Source organism: Neoarius graeffei, chromosome 7 (assembly GCF_027579695.1).
Source record: "Neoarius graeffei isolate fNeoGra1 chromosome 7, fNeoGra1.pri, whole genome shotgun sequence".
Classification (NCBI taxonomy): Eukaryota; Metazoa; Chordata; class Actinopteri; order Siluriformes; family Ariidae; genus Neoarius; species Neoarius graeffei.
In genome coordinates, this window is record NC_083575.1 from 49,093,785 (window position 1) to 49,112,721 (window position 18,937).

Here is an 18,937-nt window from a genome sequence, read left to right on the forward strand (position 1 = left end):
GACAGGATAAGCGGCTACAGATAATGGATGGATGAAGGGACGGCCTTGGGCTGAGGTGCCCTTGAGCGAGGCACCTAACTCCCCACTGCTCTGGATATGTGTGTGCTCATTGCTCACGTGTGCATGTGTGTGTGTTCACTGCTTCAGATGGGTTAAATGCAGAGAGGAATTTCACAAGCGTATGATGAATAAAGTTCTTCTTCTTCAAACCTGGTGGTATTTTTTTTTTGGGGGGGGGGGATAAGCAGGTCCATGCCCAAGTATCCATACTTTCAATCCTGAACATCTATCTATCTATCTATCTATCTATCTATCTATCTATTTAATTAATTTAACTAACTAACTAGAGTGTTAACGAAACTAACTTTTTAATATATAAAATAAGTATCCGTGCTGCAACATTAGTCTTGGTATTACTTGCTATTGGAGCAGAAGAAAGAATAAAGGCCCCGTCGCCCCGCCCATCCTGTACTCTGCGGTCTCGCCAAAATCTTTCGCGGGAAACATTAAGTAAGAAAGTCGCACACATATCAGAAACAGGGGGGTGCTGTAAAAGGCGGGATATATATAATGCATTTCTTTTCAGACCGCGTGTGTGTTCTTAATAAAATAGCACTATAAAGCAGAGAATACGTTTCAAAGCATGTTATTGGAATATGTTTGTTTGGAAAGAGCCATTCTTATTATAACCCGGACTCTAAATCCACCCCCATGTGAAGGTTACATTGGTTGCGTCCACATTGGCGCGAAACCGCTAGGTCCTGAGTGTCTCGTGTTACACAGCTGCACGCTGTCTCACTGCGCGGGTTCCCGGGCTAGTTTGGTTTGTATCTTTTAAAAAAAAGGTCGCTATTTGGTTTTATTCAGCTGAGAATTTAGTATTTTTTTAATTTGGGAGTGCAATCTGCTTCTTTAACGATAAACTAGCGGCAGAAGTGTATTTTCCCAGAAGGTTATAGGTATAACTTCACAATATTGGGTAAAAGAAAACAAACAAACAAACAAACCTAAAGAGCAGCGTGTTTGAGTCCTGAGGCAGCTGACACAAACTTATTTTCCTGAGTCCAGAGTCAGCAGCTGAAATGAGTGTGTAAGTATCACTGAGCTTCCTCACCTCCCTACTGGTTTCTCTGACAACATTTACAGAAGGTTATGGGTGAAAACAAGTTTGTAACTTGTTTATTTGCTGTCAGGAGTGTTAAAGAAGAGGCTCGCAGTGTGTCTCCTCTTTGTCCCAAACACAGTGAAAGTGAGGAGCCAGAAGGAGCTGCAATGAAGGTTTCTACTGCAGGTATGTGACTGAACTTTAGCTTTCTGCATTGATCTCAACACGTCTGGGGCAGTGCGTGTTTAAACGCGGACTTCTTAATGCCTGTGTGCACTTGTAGTACAAGGCCAGTTTGAAGAGGTGCTCATAACCGAGGAAATGGCTGAGATGGAAAGGAATTTACAGGAAGAAGGGGAGAGAAAGGAGAGAGAGATGATGGAAAAGGTATGTACTGAAGATGCACTTCATTGTACATCTAAGTATTTATTGTGTTTAATTAACAAGTAATATTTAACTGAGCTGTCAGACTTTGTCTTATTAAACATATTAACTTGTAAAGGTGCAATTCTGTTAGACTGTATTCAGTATTGTATTGGATCATGTTTCATTCTGTCTCTGTGCATGTGTGTGGTTTGCAGGCGAGACAGTCCTGGGAAAAAGACACTCAGGAAATGCGTTTTAAGAGGCTGCAGCATCTTTTGGAGAAAAGCAACATATACTCCAAATTTCTGCTTACTAAAATGGAACAGCAGCAGCAGGAGGTGGGTTCTCTTGAGAAATAAGATACTTTCTGCTTCTTGGTTTGTCCTAAACATATTCTTACGGATTCAAGTTAATACTAACCCTGTGTCCGAAATCGCTCCCTACGCACTGTATAGTGAGGATGCCATTTTGTAGTGCTGTCCAAAACCGTAGCGAGGATTATTTACACCCTATGTAGTGCACTCAAAGTATCCCACAATGCATCATAAGTAGTGTACAACGATGGTCACTAACCAAAGCAATATATCCCATCATGCATTACGGTCATGCTGAAAGAAATCAAATGATGGTGAGGATTATTACACCCTATATAGTACACTCAAAGTATCCCACAATGCATCACGAAAAGTAGTGTACAACCGATGGTCACGAACCAAAGCAATATATCCCATCATGTATTGCGGCCGTGCTGAAAGAAATCAGATTAAAAGTCTCAAATTTGATTTAATGAAAGGCAACGGCAAAGAAGAAAGTATTCAGCCTTTATTTAAAAGAACTGAAAGATGCGGGTGCTTTGTATTGATTAATGTGGGAAATATGCTCATTACTATATAGAGGAATTACTATATAGAGGACCATATAGTGAGCTCATTGGTTAATAAATAAAATACACCCCCACCCCACCCCCGTTTACATCATTATTGTTGCACAGTTAAAACATGCCAGATCAGTCGGCTGGTGGGTTTTCAAAAATAATAAATACATGCATGTATTTATCACAAAAATACATGCGTGTATTTATTATTTTTGAAAACCCACCAGCCGACTGATCTGGCATGTTTTAATTGTGCAACAATAATGACGTAAACGGGGGGGGATTTATTTATTTATTTATTTATTTATTAACCAATGAGCTCACTATATGGTCCTCTATATAGTAATTCCCTATGTAGGGAGTAGTGAACGAGTGAGCGATTTCAGACATGGTAAAACAGTAGCAAAGGTGTGTAAGAATGCAGGCATACTGTATATAAAGTTAAAGGACAGCTTTAATTATACAAACTTCAAATTATCCAAAGAGGGTTTTTTTTTCTTTTTTAATAATATAAAATTTGAGGTTCAAGCCAGCTCCATACAGTAGACTGCCTTTCAGATTTTTCAAGTGTAGGTCATAAAAATAAATTTCCCTGACACCCAATTATTTGTTTAGTGGACCAAAAACTACTGAATTTGAATCACAGACTTCCAATTTTATTAGTTTTTTTTTTTAAATATAACAATTAATGAATTTAGGGGCACGTGGCCTTAAATTCTCTGCTACTTTTTCCTGCTTCACCATGACCCAATTCAAGATACTACATCATGCATCACGTTTGGCTTTCCCCTTTTGTACAAAGCATTGTGGGATACAGAAGAGAAAAATGAAGGATGAGAGTGTGCGAATGAAACATGAAAGACCGACTACAGCATTGGAACGCGGGAAGAAAAGATGTTATGTTGCGAGTGAAAGGAAACGCAGGATCAAACTAATAAATATCGGCGGTCAGCGAGCACCTCGGTGTGATCAGCTGTTCGTTTAGCTACAGAATGATGTAACTGTCAGTGCACAGTCAAAGGTAAATCTGCGCATGTGTGTACAGACTTCTTTTGTCTGCTTGAAAGTGAGAAGCGAGCGATTTCATGCACATTATTTGCTAGGTAATCCCCCTCAAATTAAATAACTTCCCAGCCACGGAATGGCCTAATATTTTGAGAGATATTACAGAAATAAACATCACAATGACCAAATTTCAGAGGGAACTAAATTTCACCGATTTTATGAAATCGAAAGGCTGTCTTGCTTTAACATGTCAAATATTTATTTATTTATTTACTGGGGAGTGATTTTATATATAAAATAAAATACACACACACAGCGGTGCTTGAAAGTTTGTGAACCCTTTAGAATTTTCTATATTTCTGCATAAATATGACCTAAAACATCATCAGATTTTCACACAAGTTCTAAAAGTAGATAAAGAGAACCCAGTTAAACAAATGAGACAAAAATATTATACTTGGTCATTTATTTATTGAGGAAAATGATCCAGTATTACATATCTGTGAGTGGCAAAAGTATGTGAACCTTTGCTTTCAGTATCTGGTGTGACCCCCTTGTGCAGCAATAACTGCAGCTAAATGTTTCCGGTAACTGTTGATCAGTCCTGCACACCGGCTTGGAGGAATTTTAGCCCATTCCTCTGTACAGAACAGCTTCAACTCTGGGATGTTGGTGGGTTTCCTCACATGAACTGCTCGCTTCAGGTCCTTCCACAACGTTTCGATTGGATTAAGGTCAGGACTTTGACTTGGCCATTCCAAAACATTAACTTTATTCTTCTTTAACCATTCTTTGGTAGAACGACTTGTGTGCTTAGGGTCGTTGTCTTGCTACATGACCCACCTTCTCTTGAGATTCAGTTCATGGACAGATGTCCTGGCATTTTCCTTTAGAATTCGCTGGTATAATTCAGAATTCATTGTTCCATCAATGATGGCAAGCCGTCCTGGCCCAGATGCAGTAAAACAGGCCCAAACCATGATACCACCACCACCATGTTTCACAGATGGGATAAGGTTCTTGTGCTGGAATGCAGTGTTTTCCTTTCTCCAAACATAACGCTTCTCATTTCAACCAAAAAGTTCTATTTTGGTCTTATCCGTCCACAAAACATTTTTCCAATAGCCTTCTGGCTTGTCCATGTGATCTTTAGCAAACTGCAGACGAGCAGCAATGCTCTTTTTGGAGAGCAGTGACTTCTCCTTGTAACCCTGCCATGCACACCAGTGTTGTTCAGTGTTCTCCTGATGGTGGACTCATGAACATTAACATTAGCCAAAGTGAAAGAGGCCTTCAGTTGCTTAGAAGTTACCCTGGGGTCCTTTGTGACCTCGCCGACTATTACACGCCTTGCTCTTGGAGTGATCTTTGTTGGTCGACCACTCCTGGGGAGGGTAACAAAATAGTCTTGAATTTCCTCCATTTGTACACAATCGGTCTGACTGTGGATTGGTGGAGTCCAAACTCTTTAGAGATGGTTTTGTAACCATTTCCAGCCTGATGAGCATCAACAACGCTTTTTCTGAGGTCCTCAGAAATCTCCTTTGATTGTGCCATGATACACTTCCACAAACATGTGTTGTGAAGATCAGACTTTGATAGATCCCTGTTCTTTAAGTAAAACAGGGTGCCCACTCACACCTGATTGTCATCCCATTGATTGAAAATTTTTGACTCTAATTTCACCTTCAAATTAACTGCTAATCCTATAGGTTCACATACTTTTGCCACTCACAGATATGTAATATTGGATCATTTTCCTCAATAAATAAATGACCAAGTATAATATTCTTGTCTCATTTGTTTAACTGGGTTCTCTTTATCTACTTTTAGGACTTGTGTGAAAATCTGATGATGTTTTAGGTCATATTCATGAAGAAATATAGAAAATTCTAAAGGGTTCACAAACTTTCAAGCACCACTGTATATGAGAGAGAGAGAATATTTATTTAATAATTTATCCAAATATTTATCAACACAGGAGAAAATAAGGAAGGAGAGACTGGAAAAGAAAGCAGTAATGAAAAAGGTAAGTGGGTCCTAAAATCATTGCTATCAAAATAACCAAGTACAGATGGAACACACTTGTATCCTGCTCCAGGGTTTTAAATGTCATTGTTCACTGGTATTTATAAATGCACGTCATGTGGATACCCAACTAATACAAATTATCCCACAATTCCACAGGCCAGTGGCAAGAAGACAGGAAAAGGTAGTTCTTTGTTAACTGAGTTATGACCCATGTAAATATATGGCCTACTTTTATTTCAGCTATAAACTTAAAAATGTCTTGCATAAAGATTTGCCTTTTAGGACATGTACAATAAAGTGTACACTTTAAGAAGTTGGAATGGAAATCTAACAAGTCAAACTTTTTAATGTTTAATCTGTTCTTGTCTTAAGTCGAGAGGAAGAAGAGAGAGAGGGAGGAAGATTATAAAATAGCTGATATTATATCCAAAGAGGTAAGCATGTTTTTGTGATTTTTAATTTGTATGTTCTTTAATAATAAAAAATAGATTGTGTGACAGTTCAATCAATGATTTCTTTGAAATTTCTTTTATAGGAGATTTTGTCAAAAGCCAAGAAACAGAAGGTGGATGAGGTAATTAAAAGAAGCTTTTCATGAGGGGAAAACTCAAATACAAAACCAATGTAATATCTTGACCAAGATTTCTCGAACCTAAAGTGTTAAGATAATTTGACTTTTGAAACCTGTTTACCTCAGGATTTTTATTTTGAGTGTTCCTACTCTGTGTTCTGAAGGAGGCTCAAAGCCAGAAGAAACTCGAGGCAGAAGATATAGAAAAACTGAGTGACTCGAACTCTGATATAAAAGGGCGACTGTCTGAGGTTGTGCGGGAAAATGTTAAAGAGATGCTGGATCCAGTAAGGAAAGTGAATGGGCAGCCTGTGCCTTTGCAGCAACCCAAACTCTTTACCGGTGGCGTGATGAGGTGGTACCAGGTGGAGGGAATTGAATGGCTGAGGGTAAGTAAGCAACAAGATGCAGAGAAATTATCGAAACAAAATGGCAATTGTAATGTAGTTCCATTTTTAAATTGGGGATGTGCACAGATACTTAAATGCCATTATGCCTAAAATTCACATATAGTCGGTTAGAAAATACGAAAAAGCTGTATCTGGTAATTGAAGTGGAGAGCAGTACTGTTGTGGTGTGCAAGTTAGAGGTCTAGACTTAAAGTCTCGAGCAGCCAGCATATACAGTCATGAAGGCAGAACGATATGAAGCTTGAAAGACTTAAGAGAGAATACGTTTCCAACAATATTCTGTACAACTTCATTTAGAAGATTAAATTACAGTGGAGACAAATTGGCTGCCTTAGATTGGCATGTTTTAATGCAGACATGACCCTACTTGTGTGTCTACTGCTCCTCTGTTTGTTTTACCTCAGGGGCTGCTTTTGCATATTTAAGAAAATATTGCATACAGGTGTCTGTACTTCCAGTCAGATTATTATATACATGCATTAACACTGAACGTTCACTAATCTAATAAGATTGAAGCTACTACACACCTTCACATTCATTTTCATGAATTTTCACCAGTGTCAGTGTGCACTGCTGTAATGGAACTACAGGCTAAAATATTGCACTTATTTTCTGTAAACTTTTTTGTTATGCATTTAATATTTCTGATTTTCCTTATATTCTGTTAAACCCAAGCAGGTGCACTGCCATCAGCAAGTAGAAAGTTTAAGTGCAATGGAAAAATTATACTTGTTTACCTCATGTTAAAGACCCTTTTACTCCTTTTTCCTCTTATAGTAGTTACCTAAATATCCATTTGTTAATGCTTGCAGGTATTCACATATTGAAAGTGGGTAGAAGGCAAATTTGTAGTTCAAATACGACATTCTGCAAAGGCCCTGAGAAATTGAGTTGGTGAATGTATTTGAGGAAAATTATCCACACAGTCTCTTGTTTTATTTGTTGTGTAGATGCTTTGGGAGAATGGAATAAATGGTATTCTGGCTGATGAGATGGGACTGGGAAAGACCATACAGTGCATTGCTCATATTGCAATGATGATTGAGAAGAAAGTCCTGGGACCATTCTTGGTTGTAGCTCCTCTGTCCACTCTGACCAACTGGATTAGTGAGTTCAGGCGCTTCACTCCAGAGGTGAGGCTGCTGAAATGGACTTTAACCTGGGGAGTGTACTTGAGTTTTGAAAATCTCATTCACACTGATGTTGGAAAACTTAGCAAGATTGCCAAAGCTCTCAGGAATTCTGGGTTTTATCTTTCAGGAGTGGTCATTAATACAAAATTGCCCCAAGAAAAACAGTGTCATGATTTTGTTACACAACACTAAACAATAACTGTTAACACAATAAAACCTGCTGGCACAGCTTCAGCATGATCTTTGGAGTCGGTGTGCTAAAAGCCATCCAGCTAAGCATGAATAGAGAAATTGCTGTCCAGTGTTGGTGAGCTATTTAAAAACAGTGGAGAGCAAAGTGTACCCCAAAACTGATTGGCACTGTAATCAACTCATGATCTAGATCCAGAGACTAAGGCCAACCGAACACTTCTGATGAACTGGCAGTGGGGGGGGAATACATGGAACAGTACAGCTACACTATAAGGTCTGAAGACAAGATGGCTGTAGTTTAGGATTATACTCCATATCTCCAACTTTAATGCTAGCTTTACACAATAACTTTGTCAATAATAATAATCAGTTAAATTTATATAGCACCTTTCTCAAACCCAAGGTTGTTTTACAATTATAAAGGAGGGAAAGTCCACTAAGAGGAGATCAGGATGTAAATAGGATGTCATAGTCTTGTTGACAGTAGAATTAGCATAGAATTTAATACATGTTGTTTAATAATTATTGGGACAAACTTGTGACTAACCCAGCACAGCTCTGGGTTTAAGCACAAGAATTTTGTGGAGAAAAGCATTCAAACAGTGCTATATTTCACATTTTGGCTATGTTCTGCAGTGTAAGTCCTGTTTCCTGTAAATATAGTGCACTTTTTCTACATTTCATGACCCTGATCCCTTGTTTCTTTTTCTTAGGTGTCTGTAATGCTTTACCATGGCTCACAGAAAGAGAGAATAGACCTTGTCAAGAAAATCCGCAAGCCTGAGGGTTCCCTGCATATGTGCCCTGTTGTTGTGACTTCATTTGAAATTGCCATGATTGACAGGAAGTATCTTCAGGTTAGAACTGATTCCTGTACACCAGTGAATGCTATGATGTACAGCAAATGGGACTGGGGCATATCCCCTCCCCCATGAAACAGGTTGGTCTGTAAATGACTGTTTTGTGAGTGTTTGAAACAATTCAGTTTGGTCTCTTTCAATTCTCTCTCTAGCGTTTCCAGTGGAAATACCTGATTGTGGATGAGGGTCACAGGATAAAGAACTTGAACTGTCGTTTAATACGAGAGTTGAAAATGCTTCTGACTGAAAACAAACTGCTGCTGACAGGAACTCCTTTGCAGAATAATCTTTCTGAGCTGTGGTCTTTGCTTAACTTCCTTCTCCCCGATGTCTTTGATGACTTAAAGAGGTATTCTTAAATGTAGATGAATATTATGAATTTCTTGCAGTTTGTTTTGGCTTGGTTTTGTAGTAATCAATTTTTTTCTGAATGTTTTGTGAAATTCTTCAGTTTTGAGTCATGGTTTGACTTCAGCACCATCACCTCAGATGTTGAGAATCTTGAACGAGAACAAAACGTTCTGTGTATGCTTCACCAGGTAAGGACAAAGCAGAAACAGTTTGAACATTCTTTTTCAAAATTTACTCGTTTGCTGTAATACCCATAGATGTTGCATTATAAACCCTATGTAATTGTGTTCTCGTTCCATTGGTTGATTTTGTATTGCACAGATTCTCACACCCTTTCTGCTGAGGCGACTGAAATCAGATGTGACTTTGGATGTTCCGCCAAAGAAAGAGATTGTGGTATATGCTCCAATGACAGCCAAGCAGGATGCCTTTTACAGGGCTATTGTTGACAAAACCATTGCAAAGGTGCTTGGTCAGGAAAAGGTAAGGAGCGGTTTATTATTTGTTGTATTTGTCATGCTACTTCAAATACAGCATGTGTATAGAAATAATTTCTTATGCTTGTACTCCTTCCATTTTTAAACAAAGGATGAGACTGCACCAGTACAACGGTCATCCACTGGGCGACCTAAACGTAGATCTCGGAAGGTGGTAGACTATTCTGAAAGCAAGGACTCTCCACATGACCTAGAAAAATACATTGAAGCAGTTCAAAAGGAGATGGAAAGTCAGCAGGAGTCAGTGTCTTGGTTTATTTATTTTTATATATACTTTTAACTTAAATTCAGATCCAATCTTAGATTTTATTTCTCTTCACAGGTTTGCTCCTCTGGTAGACATTCAGATGCCTATTGATGCCCAGATCAACCTCAAGCTACAGAACATCCTGATGCTCTTGAAGCGATGCTGTAATCATCCTTATCTCATTGAATATCCTCTTATCCCTGGAACTCTGGAATTTAAGGTAGTTAAAAATTATAACTCTTGTATTAATAAAGCCATCATATCTGATTGGCATTGGGAGCATATGTACTCCTAATTTTGCGACCCTCTTTTTCCTCCTATAGATCGATGAGCAACTGGTGGAGACATCAGGGAAGTTCTTAATTCTTGACCGAATGCTTCCTGAACTGAAAAAACGAGGACATAAGGTGAAGTACAGTCTTTGTGGCTCTCTTAAAGCATTTTTTTTATAGTACCATACTTCATCTTTCAATCTGAGCTATGTTTATATGCTCCTGATGGTTTGCACAGGTCCTAATTTTCAGCCAGATGACTTCTATATTGGACATCCTAATGGACTACTGTTGCCTCCGGGGATACGAGTACAGCCGACTAGATGGGAGCATGAAATATACTGACCGAGAAGAGAATGTATGCAGCATGGACTTGATTTTGTCACAATATGGACTACTCTCGCAACACGTCTGTTAGCTACATGGATACATGTTTTCTCTACTCTGCAGATAAAGAAGTTCTTCTCAGATCCAGAGGTCTTCCTCTTTCTCCTGAGCACGCGAGCTGGAGGCCTCGGGATCAACCTTACAGCTGCAGATACAGTCATCATATTTGACAGCGACTGGGTGTGTTTTCCCACAATCCACAATATCTTTGGTACATGTGTCAAATGACTGTGAAATGTCAGTGTAAGACTTAAAAAAAAAAATGTTTAAATATGTTTGTTTTGACTGAAGAACCCTCAGGCAGACTTGCAGGCTCAAGATCGGTGTCACCGTATTGGACAAACCAAGCCTGTAGTGGTGTACCGTCTCATCACAATAAACACTATTGATGAGAAGATCCTGGAAAGGGCATCTGCTAAGAGGAAACTAGAGAAGATGGTGATTCATGAAAGTAAGTTCTTACTACACAGGACAGCACAAATTGTTTTAAAGGACCTTATTAACAGGACGTTTCTATCCAGAAGATGGTGCTAGAACGTGTCTAAAATAAACTTGTTACTTGAGACTTGGAAGAATATTTAGAAAGGTTTATTGGCTGGGGTGAGAAGTTGAAATTTGGCAAGTCAGCCATTCTTCTAATCGCCAAAATACACCCCCATGTTTATCAGCAGCCTTTGTAATTTATGTAATATTGAGTCTGACTGCTAGGATTTGCCCACTGGAATAATTGGTTGGTTTCATTTGAGAATCGTTGCTTACTATATTCACAGCACGTACTACTGTGTACCATCTTGGTAATATGTTCATAATGTTCAGCCAAACAGATACCAGCAAAATGCACTAGGTACCTGCCAAAAAAATCTTTTACATAATTATTTTAAGGCCACTCTTCCCCCATCTCATCTCCTCTCCTCTCTAGCCGCTTTATCCTGTTCTACAGGGTCGTGGGCAAGCTGGAGCCTATCCCAGCTGACTACAAGCGAAAGGCGGGGTACACCCTGGACAAGTCGCCAGGTTATCACAGGGCCCTCTTCCCCCATCTCTGTACATTTTCTCATATTGATGGGCAGCAGCAGCTTCCACTTGTTCCCATCAAAGCAGTAAAATGTAGATTGGTTGAATAAGGAAAGAAAAGTGTTTGAGTTGATAACGAAGCTTCCAGTATCAGTCTTATTTTAGGATAGCACACTAAGTTTTTGTCATGACCTTTTTATACCCCCGCTCCGAAGGGGGGGGGATACTTGTTTGCCTCTGTCCGTCTGAAACACCCTTTTTCTCGGCAACCACAAATCTTAGCCACTTAGTACCAAACTTCAGCTTGGGGTTCTATACCATGTATACCGTTTTCAGGTCTGTCATACATCGACTTCCTGTTTACTGACTGAATGCATTTGCGAAACATACAGTGGTGCTTGAAAGTTTGTGAACCCTTTAGAATTTTCTATATTTCTGCATAAATATGACCTAAAACATCATCAGATTTTCACACAAGTCTTAAAAGTAGATAAAGAGAACCCAGTTAAACAAATGAGACAAAAATATTATACTTGGTCATTTATTTATTGAGGAAAATGATCCAATATTCCATATCTGTGAGTGGCAAAAGTATGTGAACCTCTAGGATTAGCAGTTAATTTGAAGGTGAAATTAGAGTCAGGTGTTTTCAATCAGTGGGATGACAATCAGGTGTGAGTGGGCACCGTTTTATTTAAAGAACAGGGATCTATCAAAGTCTGATCTTCACAACACATGTTTGTGGAAGTGTATCATGGCACGAACAAAGGAGATTTCTGAGGACCTCAGAAAAAGTGTTGTTGATGCTCATCAGGCTGGAAAAGGTTACAAAACCATCTCTAAAGAGTTTGGACTCCACCAATCCACAGTCAGACAGATTGTGTACAAATGGAGGAAATTCAACACCATTGTTACCCTCCCCAGAAGCGGCCGACCAACAAAGATCACTCCAAGAGCAAGGCGTGTAATAGTCGGTGAGGTCACAAATGACCCCAGGGTAACTTCTAAGCAACTGAAGACCTCTCTCACATTGGCTAATGTTAATGTTCATGAGTCCACCATCAGGAGAACACTGAACAACAATGGTGTGCATGGCAGGGTTGCAAGGAGAAAGCCACTGCTCTCCAAAAAGAACATTGCTGCTCGTCTGCAGTTTGCTAAAGATCACGTGGACAAGCCAGAAGGCTATTGGAAAAATGTTTTGTGGATGGATGAGACCAAAATAGAACTTTTTGGTTTAATTGAGAAGTGTTTTGTTTGGAGAAAGGAAAACACTGCATTCCAGCATAAGAACCTTATCCCATCTGTGAAACATGGTGGTAGTAGTATCATGGTTTGGGCTTGTTTTGCTGCATCTGGGCCAGGACAACTTGCCATCATTGATGGAACAATGAATTCTGAATACCGCCAGCGAATTCTAAAGGAAAATGTCAAGACATCTGTCCATGAACTGAATCTCAAGAGAAGGTGGGTCATGCAGCAAGACAACGACCCTAAGCACACAAGTCGTTCTACCAAAGAATGGTTAAAGAAGAATAAAGTTAATGTTTTGGAATGACCAAGTCAAAGTCCTGACCTTAATCCAGTTGAAATGTTGTGGAAGGACCTGAAGCGAGCAGTTCATGTGAGGAAGCCCACCAACATCCCAGAGCTGAAGCTGTTCTGTATGGAGGAATGGGCTAAAATTCCTCCAAGCCAGTGTGCAGGACTGATCAACAGTTACCGGAAACATTTAGTTGCAGTTATTGCTGCACAAGGGGGTCACACCAGATACTGAAAGCAAACGTTCACATACTTTTGCCACTCACAGATATGTAATATTGGATCATTTTCCTCAATAAATAAATGACCAAGTGTAATTTTTGTCTCGTTTGTTGAACTGGGTTCTCTTTATCTACTTTTAGGACTTGTGTGAAAATCTGATGATGTTTTAGGTCATATTTATGCAGACATGTAGAAAATTCTAAAGGGTTCACAAACTTTCAAGCACCACTGTATAGGGTGGATTTTGATGCCATTTCAAAATGACAGTTTACCAGGATGCTATTTGAAATCCCTGGGGAGAGACACTGCTCTTTACTTCCTTGCTTCAGGGTTAATTATTTGTTGAAGTCAACGTTCATAATAAGTGTCCTATTCCTTCAATTGCTTGCATCCTGATATAAGAGAGAGTGGGGGTATATGTAAGTGAGCAGTAGCTCACAGTTGATCTTTTATTCTTACCCTCAGAGAAGTTTAAAGGGGGGAAAGCTGATCTAAAGCAGTCTAGAAGCCGTGTGGATATGAATGAACTGATGGACATGCTGAAGGCCAGCGATTATGACAGGTACTGCATTCTGGTTCACATAGCATATGTTAAACGTTTGCTGTTTGTGTTCAGTTTCTTTATATTTGAATATTATCTGTCACATGAGAACAGGGGGCCAATGTGTTTTTATGCCAAAAATAATGAATATGGTTGCTAATTAAAAAAAAAAAATACCCACTATCCTATACAGAATATTGGCTATACAAATAAATGTACTCTTTGCAGTAATGTCTTTTGACTGGAATACAAAAGTCATTAGTGAGTCTCAGTGTTCCACATTAAGAATCTTCATGTCATTAAACGTAGTACAAAATGGCAGTGGTACGAAAACAAATATGGTTATTTCAAGTGAACATCTCTGTCTGTTATCATGACAACAGTGTAATTGTGTGTCTAATGAGCAATATCTGTGTTTCAGGGCAGTAAAGAGCACTAAAGGCAAGGTCATCAGTGACAAAGATCTGGAGATTTTGCTTGACCGCAGTGACCTTTTGGGTAAATTTTGAGACGTTCAAAGCGTCTTGTTTATTGTACTCTTGTTTACATATTTTTGTGATTTATTTATTTAAACACCTGTAAAGGATAAGTTTTTTGTTTTTGCTTTTTTTTTATATTAATCAACTATATATTTTGTGAACAATGTTTCAGATCGAGACAAAAAGAGTGTTCACCAAGAGAAGGATGGCGTGTTCAGGGTGGTTGACACTAAGAAAGAGAACGGAGAGATTTGTCTGTCATAAATGGCCAATGAGGAAGAAAGTGTACGTGTGACAAAGTAGATGGCACTAGTCAAGTGAACTGTGGTCTCAATCTGCTGTTTATAAAAACTGTATAGTCTTTTGCTAGTTATTACTGCTAATCCTTCCTGTTTTTTGCATTGCTGCTCTAATTTTGTCATATAGTGACTTTGAACAATTGTCTGTAATCTCAGAAGACTGGTGGTTTTGTTCAGATTTAGATTAAACACTGCTACCATGATACTCGTCTCCATAGAATGCAGTGTACTTTACTAAAAGTTTGGGAAATGCCAGTGGGAATTTGTACTTGTTGCACCTTAAATCCTTCTGGGATGTTGATGTTCTCTATTTTAAAACCAGTTCTTGTTAAACTGTCATCTACCCTTCTGTGCATTTCAGTAATTCCACAGAAGGGATGTTAGCTCAAAGCACTTTGAAAAGGACGTTGTTTCAGGTCCTGCTTAAAATGAACCATGATGTTTTGCTTCAATTTATTTTTCATGTCTACAAAATTTAATAAATGTAGTTTTGTATAGCAAAATCGTTTGGTTAAAGAAGTCATGTCAAGATGCGCAGCAACTACCTTGCTGAGAAGGGGGGGGGCTTAACACAGGCCAGAGATTCTCAGTCCAAAAATGCTTCTTTCATTCAGCATGCAACTTGCATTCCAAGATATAAATTATTGCAACATTTATTTTTAAGTATTGCTTCCAATATACTTCCCAAAAAGAGTAGTTCTGTCTTCCTTATAGAAAGTATAAATGAGGTGCAGTGGCTAACACTGTCACCTCATGGTCAACAGGGGGCCCTTTCTGCATGGACTTCCTCCATGTGCTTCAGTTTCGTTCTTAATTTCATATTCTTCAAAGTAGCCTCTTTTTACCTTGACACTTTGCACACTATTAGCATTATCTTGACCAGCTTCATGAGGTCATCACCTGGAACACTTCAATTAACAGGCGTGCCTCATCAAAAGTTAATTCGTGCAATTTCTTGACGACTTAATGCTTGAGATCAAACCGTAAACAATAATACAGTAAATAGCCCTATTCCAAACTGTAGTAATCCGTATTTAATTATGGACATTAAAAATAAAAAGCATTGAATTAGGTGTCTAAACTTTTGACTGGTACTGTATATTAATTATTCATGGCCCTCTTCATGTACTCAAAGGATTTGTGAAAATATTGTGATTCAAAGTCAGTCACAGACTTGTGTCATTAGTATTGGCCTCTATAATAAATGTCCTGTTTGGTCAAAGCTGGCTGGATGTATTTGAATTAAAATGTTTATCACCCAAACTGAGGCTGTTTATAAGTGGCATGTTGAAATTTATTGCATTTGCGGTGTTGATTTTCCTTAAGATAAAAATCTGAGGCACTGAATTTTTTTTTTTTTTTAATAAATGCAGGCAATATTTCAAAATATTTATTTACAGTTGAGGGGAAATGTTTGCACACCTTTTAAGGCTTTATCAAAATTGTTCTTTCTCTCAAAAGTAACAAGAATGGTAAAACTGTTAAATTAATATTGCTCAAAAATATACACCTTTGAATGCAATATAAACATCCATCCATTATCTGTAGCTGCTTATCCTGTTCTACAGGGTCGCAGGCAAGCTGGAGCCTATCCCAGCTGACTATGGGCGAGAGGCGGGGTACACCCTGGACAAGTCGCCAGATCATCACAGGGCTGACACATAGACAACCAACCATTCACACCTACGGTCAATTTAGAGCCACCAATTAACCTAACCTGCACGTCTTTGGACTGTGGGGGAAACCGGAGCACCCGGAGGAAACCCACGCAGACACGGGGAGAACACACAAACTCCACACAGAAAGGCCCTCGCCGGCCTCGAACCCAGGACCTTCTTGCTGTGAGGTGACAGTGCTAACCACTACACCACTGTGCTGCCCCTCAATATAAACACTGAATGCTATATTTAAAAAAATAATGTCCAGTTTATGGCATTCTGGAACATGGGCTTTGGAAGCATGTTATTTCTGCTGGATGTTTTCTTCTTCCTCCAGTTTCCTCCTTATATGCTCGATCACTGGAAAAAAGCAAGCTGATTTTAATTCACTTTAGTGCTCTGTTAATATGAAATTACCTAAAAATATGTTTAATAATTTTCCACTTGATTCAGAGCTACTTTTAAATACATTCATGTACATTTTGTCCTACTTACTGTCCATATTTGATGTAATTTGGCCAACTGTGTTATTTGTCTTGGATGTTCTGTGATGATTGGACGAAATGTCTGTGATGGACATGGCAACATCTGTCTGTTCCAGTTGTTCAAGTCTCTGTGTGATGCGATCACTGAGGCTAAAGTAATCTTTTCTCAAGTCTCCCATCTCATCCAGAAGCAGTTTTCTCTCATGCTCCAGCAGATTCACAGCCCCTCTCATTCTCTCCATCTCCTTTTTGCTCTCGATCGCAGCCTTTGCCTTTTCTTTTTGAAGGCATCGCAGCTCCTCTTGAATCACATGCTCATCTTTTTTCAGTTTAGAGACAACTTCACTTAAAGTCTCACACTCTGTCATTTTAGCTTCTAACTGTTCCATACAGGACTTGTGTTGCTCCTGTAGCTGAAGTGTCTTAATTTTATACCCATCATGAATTAGTTTTAATTCTTTTTTTGTCATGTCCAGCTGTTCTTCAGCAGTCTCTCTTTGCATTTTACAGGCATCAAGTTCTTCATACAATTGTTTAACCAGCTTTTGAGATTCCTGTACACTTTTTTCAGCTTCTTTCTTTTCTTGTTCTTTAGATTGAAGTGCTTGAGTGAGCTGCTGGTTCTCTCTGCGAGTATTACTTAACTGATCTTTAAGGTTCCCATAATCAGCTCTCATAGATGATCTCTTGTCTTCAAGTGTCTGTAGAGTCCTAACAAGTTTATTGTGTTGTTCCTCCACTGTCTTCATGTTCATCCTGAATTCAGAGTACTCTTGTTTTGCAGTGTCCCTCTGTTCCTCTAGAAGAACCTGATTCATTAATAACTCCTCAATTATCTGTTGTGTCTTCCTCAATGCTTTTTGACAACTCTTTCTCTTTGTACGTTCTTCCATGAGATGTTTCTTAACGCTGTCAGCACGTCTTTTAAGCCGCTTGTATTTCTCCAGAATTGCCCTGAGCTGCCTGATGAAGTGTTCGTTTTTGCTCTTGGACATGGAAAGTTGCTCTCTCATGTCCTCAAAGATGTGGTTAAATTTCTTGGTAATCTCAAAATTCCTCTGTTCTTCACATTTCAGCCTTTCAGTCATGAGCTGGGCCTCCACTTCCCTTAGCTTTGAAAAGTCTATCAGCTCATGCTGTTTTAGCAGGAGTAACCAAGCAATCTGCTGATTTTCCACATGTTTTTGTTGCAGCTTTTCTTTCAAAACTCCAATAAATTCAGGCTGCATCCCTTGAAAGTTGCAGCCCTTTTCACTTGAAGAAACTGACGCTGCAGTTTTTAGATCTGAATTATCAGAGCAATTATTTGGTGGATGGGAGTTTCTTCTGGTGTTACAGTCCACCTGAAAGTTTTCCAGTTCTATACGATCAGTATTTGTACGTGGTGACTGTGCTGTCAGGGCTTTAAGCCCCAAGGTATAGACCCCAAGATCATCATCTCCTCTCAATTCTGTTCTGGCTAAAATATTTTGCATCAATTCCATTGCCTGCTTATCCAACCCATGATACATATTCCTGTGGTTTTTGAGAAAAGCCCAAGATTCTTTTGTGTACTTAGCAGAACAATTACTAATATTCTCTGAGTCATCACAAGGAAAATCTTGATCCCTAATTTTTGATCTTAAAGGTTCATGTTGAATCTTTACCAAGCCTTCAGAAAGCATTCCTTCAAAGTCCACTTGTTTTTGAAGGGCGTTGCTGTGTGCAGAATCAGTTGTTTTACGACTTTCCGCCATAGCTTCAGGAACATGAGAAAATCCTTTCAAGCAGAAGTGAAGAGTATATTCGTAAAAATGTTTCATTCACTTCTGAATTTAGTTTGTAATTTACTTCACATAGATCCTATAAAATGTTTCTCAGAGAAAATGAAGACTACAAACTATTCAAGAGTCACTAGCATAAATGTTTGGTTCTTTGCACTTTACTTGATCTTTTGCTATCTAAAATGTTGTATTAATGCAAAAATAAAAAAACCACATGCACAAGGCATTTTCTTTGTGGCCCTTACCTTAGTCTTGTAGTTGCTCCTGCTGCCTAAACCAGACTGAAAACAGGCTATGGAGCCACTCGGACCCTATTGTTCAAACTCTTTAAAATGTCTGTCACCATAGAAACATGAAACATGGCCATAGCTGTGCAATAAAGGCGCAAAAAAGAATTGTGTATTCATCAACGGCCTTCTCATCAGTATTAAGCCTCTTTAACTGAAACCCTAACGGCTGCATACGACTTTTGCTCACTCAAACATCCTAGCAGTAAAGGGACTCAATATATACCTGAAAAGCTTACTGGGGATAATCCTAAAAGTAAAATTTCGCAGAGACCAGGCAGAGTAAAAACCAAAGGAAATCTATTTAAATATTTTAATCACTTAAAAAATAAATTACAACACATCC

The 18,937-nt window shown here is 38.9% G+C and overlaps 2 protein-coding genes across 2 annotated transcripts; one reads left to right on the forward strand and one right to left on the reverse strand.

The window, feature by feature from the left end:
• Window positions 1–772: 772 nt before the first annotated feature.
• On the forward strand, window positions 773–14,901 carry hells (helicase, lymphoid specific). Its single transcript, XM_060925868.1, has 23 exons — window positions 773–1,090; window positions 1,194–1,291; window positions 1,389–1,492; window positions 1,687–1,809; window positions 5,332–5,379; window positions 5,538–5,562; window positions 5,754–5,815; window positions 5,917–5,955; window positions 6,117–6,341; window positions 7,313–7,495; window positions 8,401–8,544; window positions 8,700–8,896; window positions 8,999–9,086; window positions 9,220–9,381; window positions 9,487–9,635; window positions 9,718–9,862; window positions 9,966–10,049; window positions 10,153–10,272; window positions 10,365–10,481; window positions 10,593–10,752; window positions 13,545–13,641; window positions 14,042–14,118; window positions 14,272–14,901. Exons 1-23 carry the CDS (start codon window positions 1,083–1,085, stop codon window positions 14,361–14,363), a joined length of 2,547 nt encoding a protein of 848 aa, XP_060781851.1. The 5' UTR covers window positions 773–1,082; the 3' UTR covers window positions 14,364–14,901.
• Window positions 14,902–16,157: 1,256 nt separating this feature from the next.
• Window positions 16,158–17,064, reverse strand: si:ch211-250c4.5 (uncharacterized). The gene is made up of 2 exons (XM_060924716.1): window positions 16,552–17,064; window positions 16,158–16,416 (listed from the first exon to the last, which is right to left on the reverse strand). The coding sequence occupies exons 1-2, from the start codon at window positions 17,042–17,044 to the stop codon at window positions 16,361–16,363; spliced, it is 549 nt and encodes a 182-aa protein (XP_060780699.1). The 5' UTR covers window positions 17,045–17,064; the 3' UTR covers window positions 16,158–16,360.
• Between the last annotated feature and the right edge of the window lie 1,873 nt (window positions 17,065–18,937).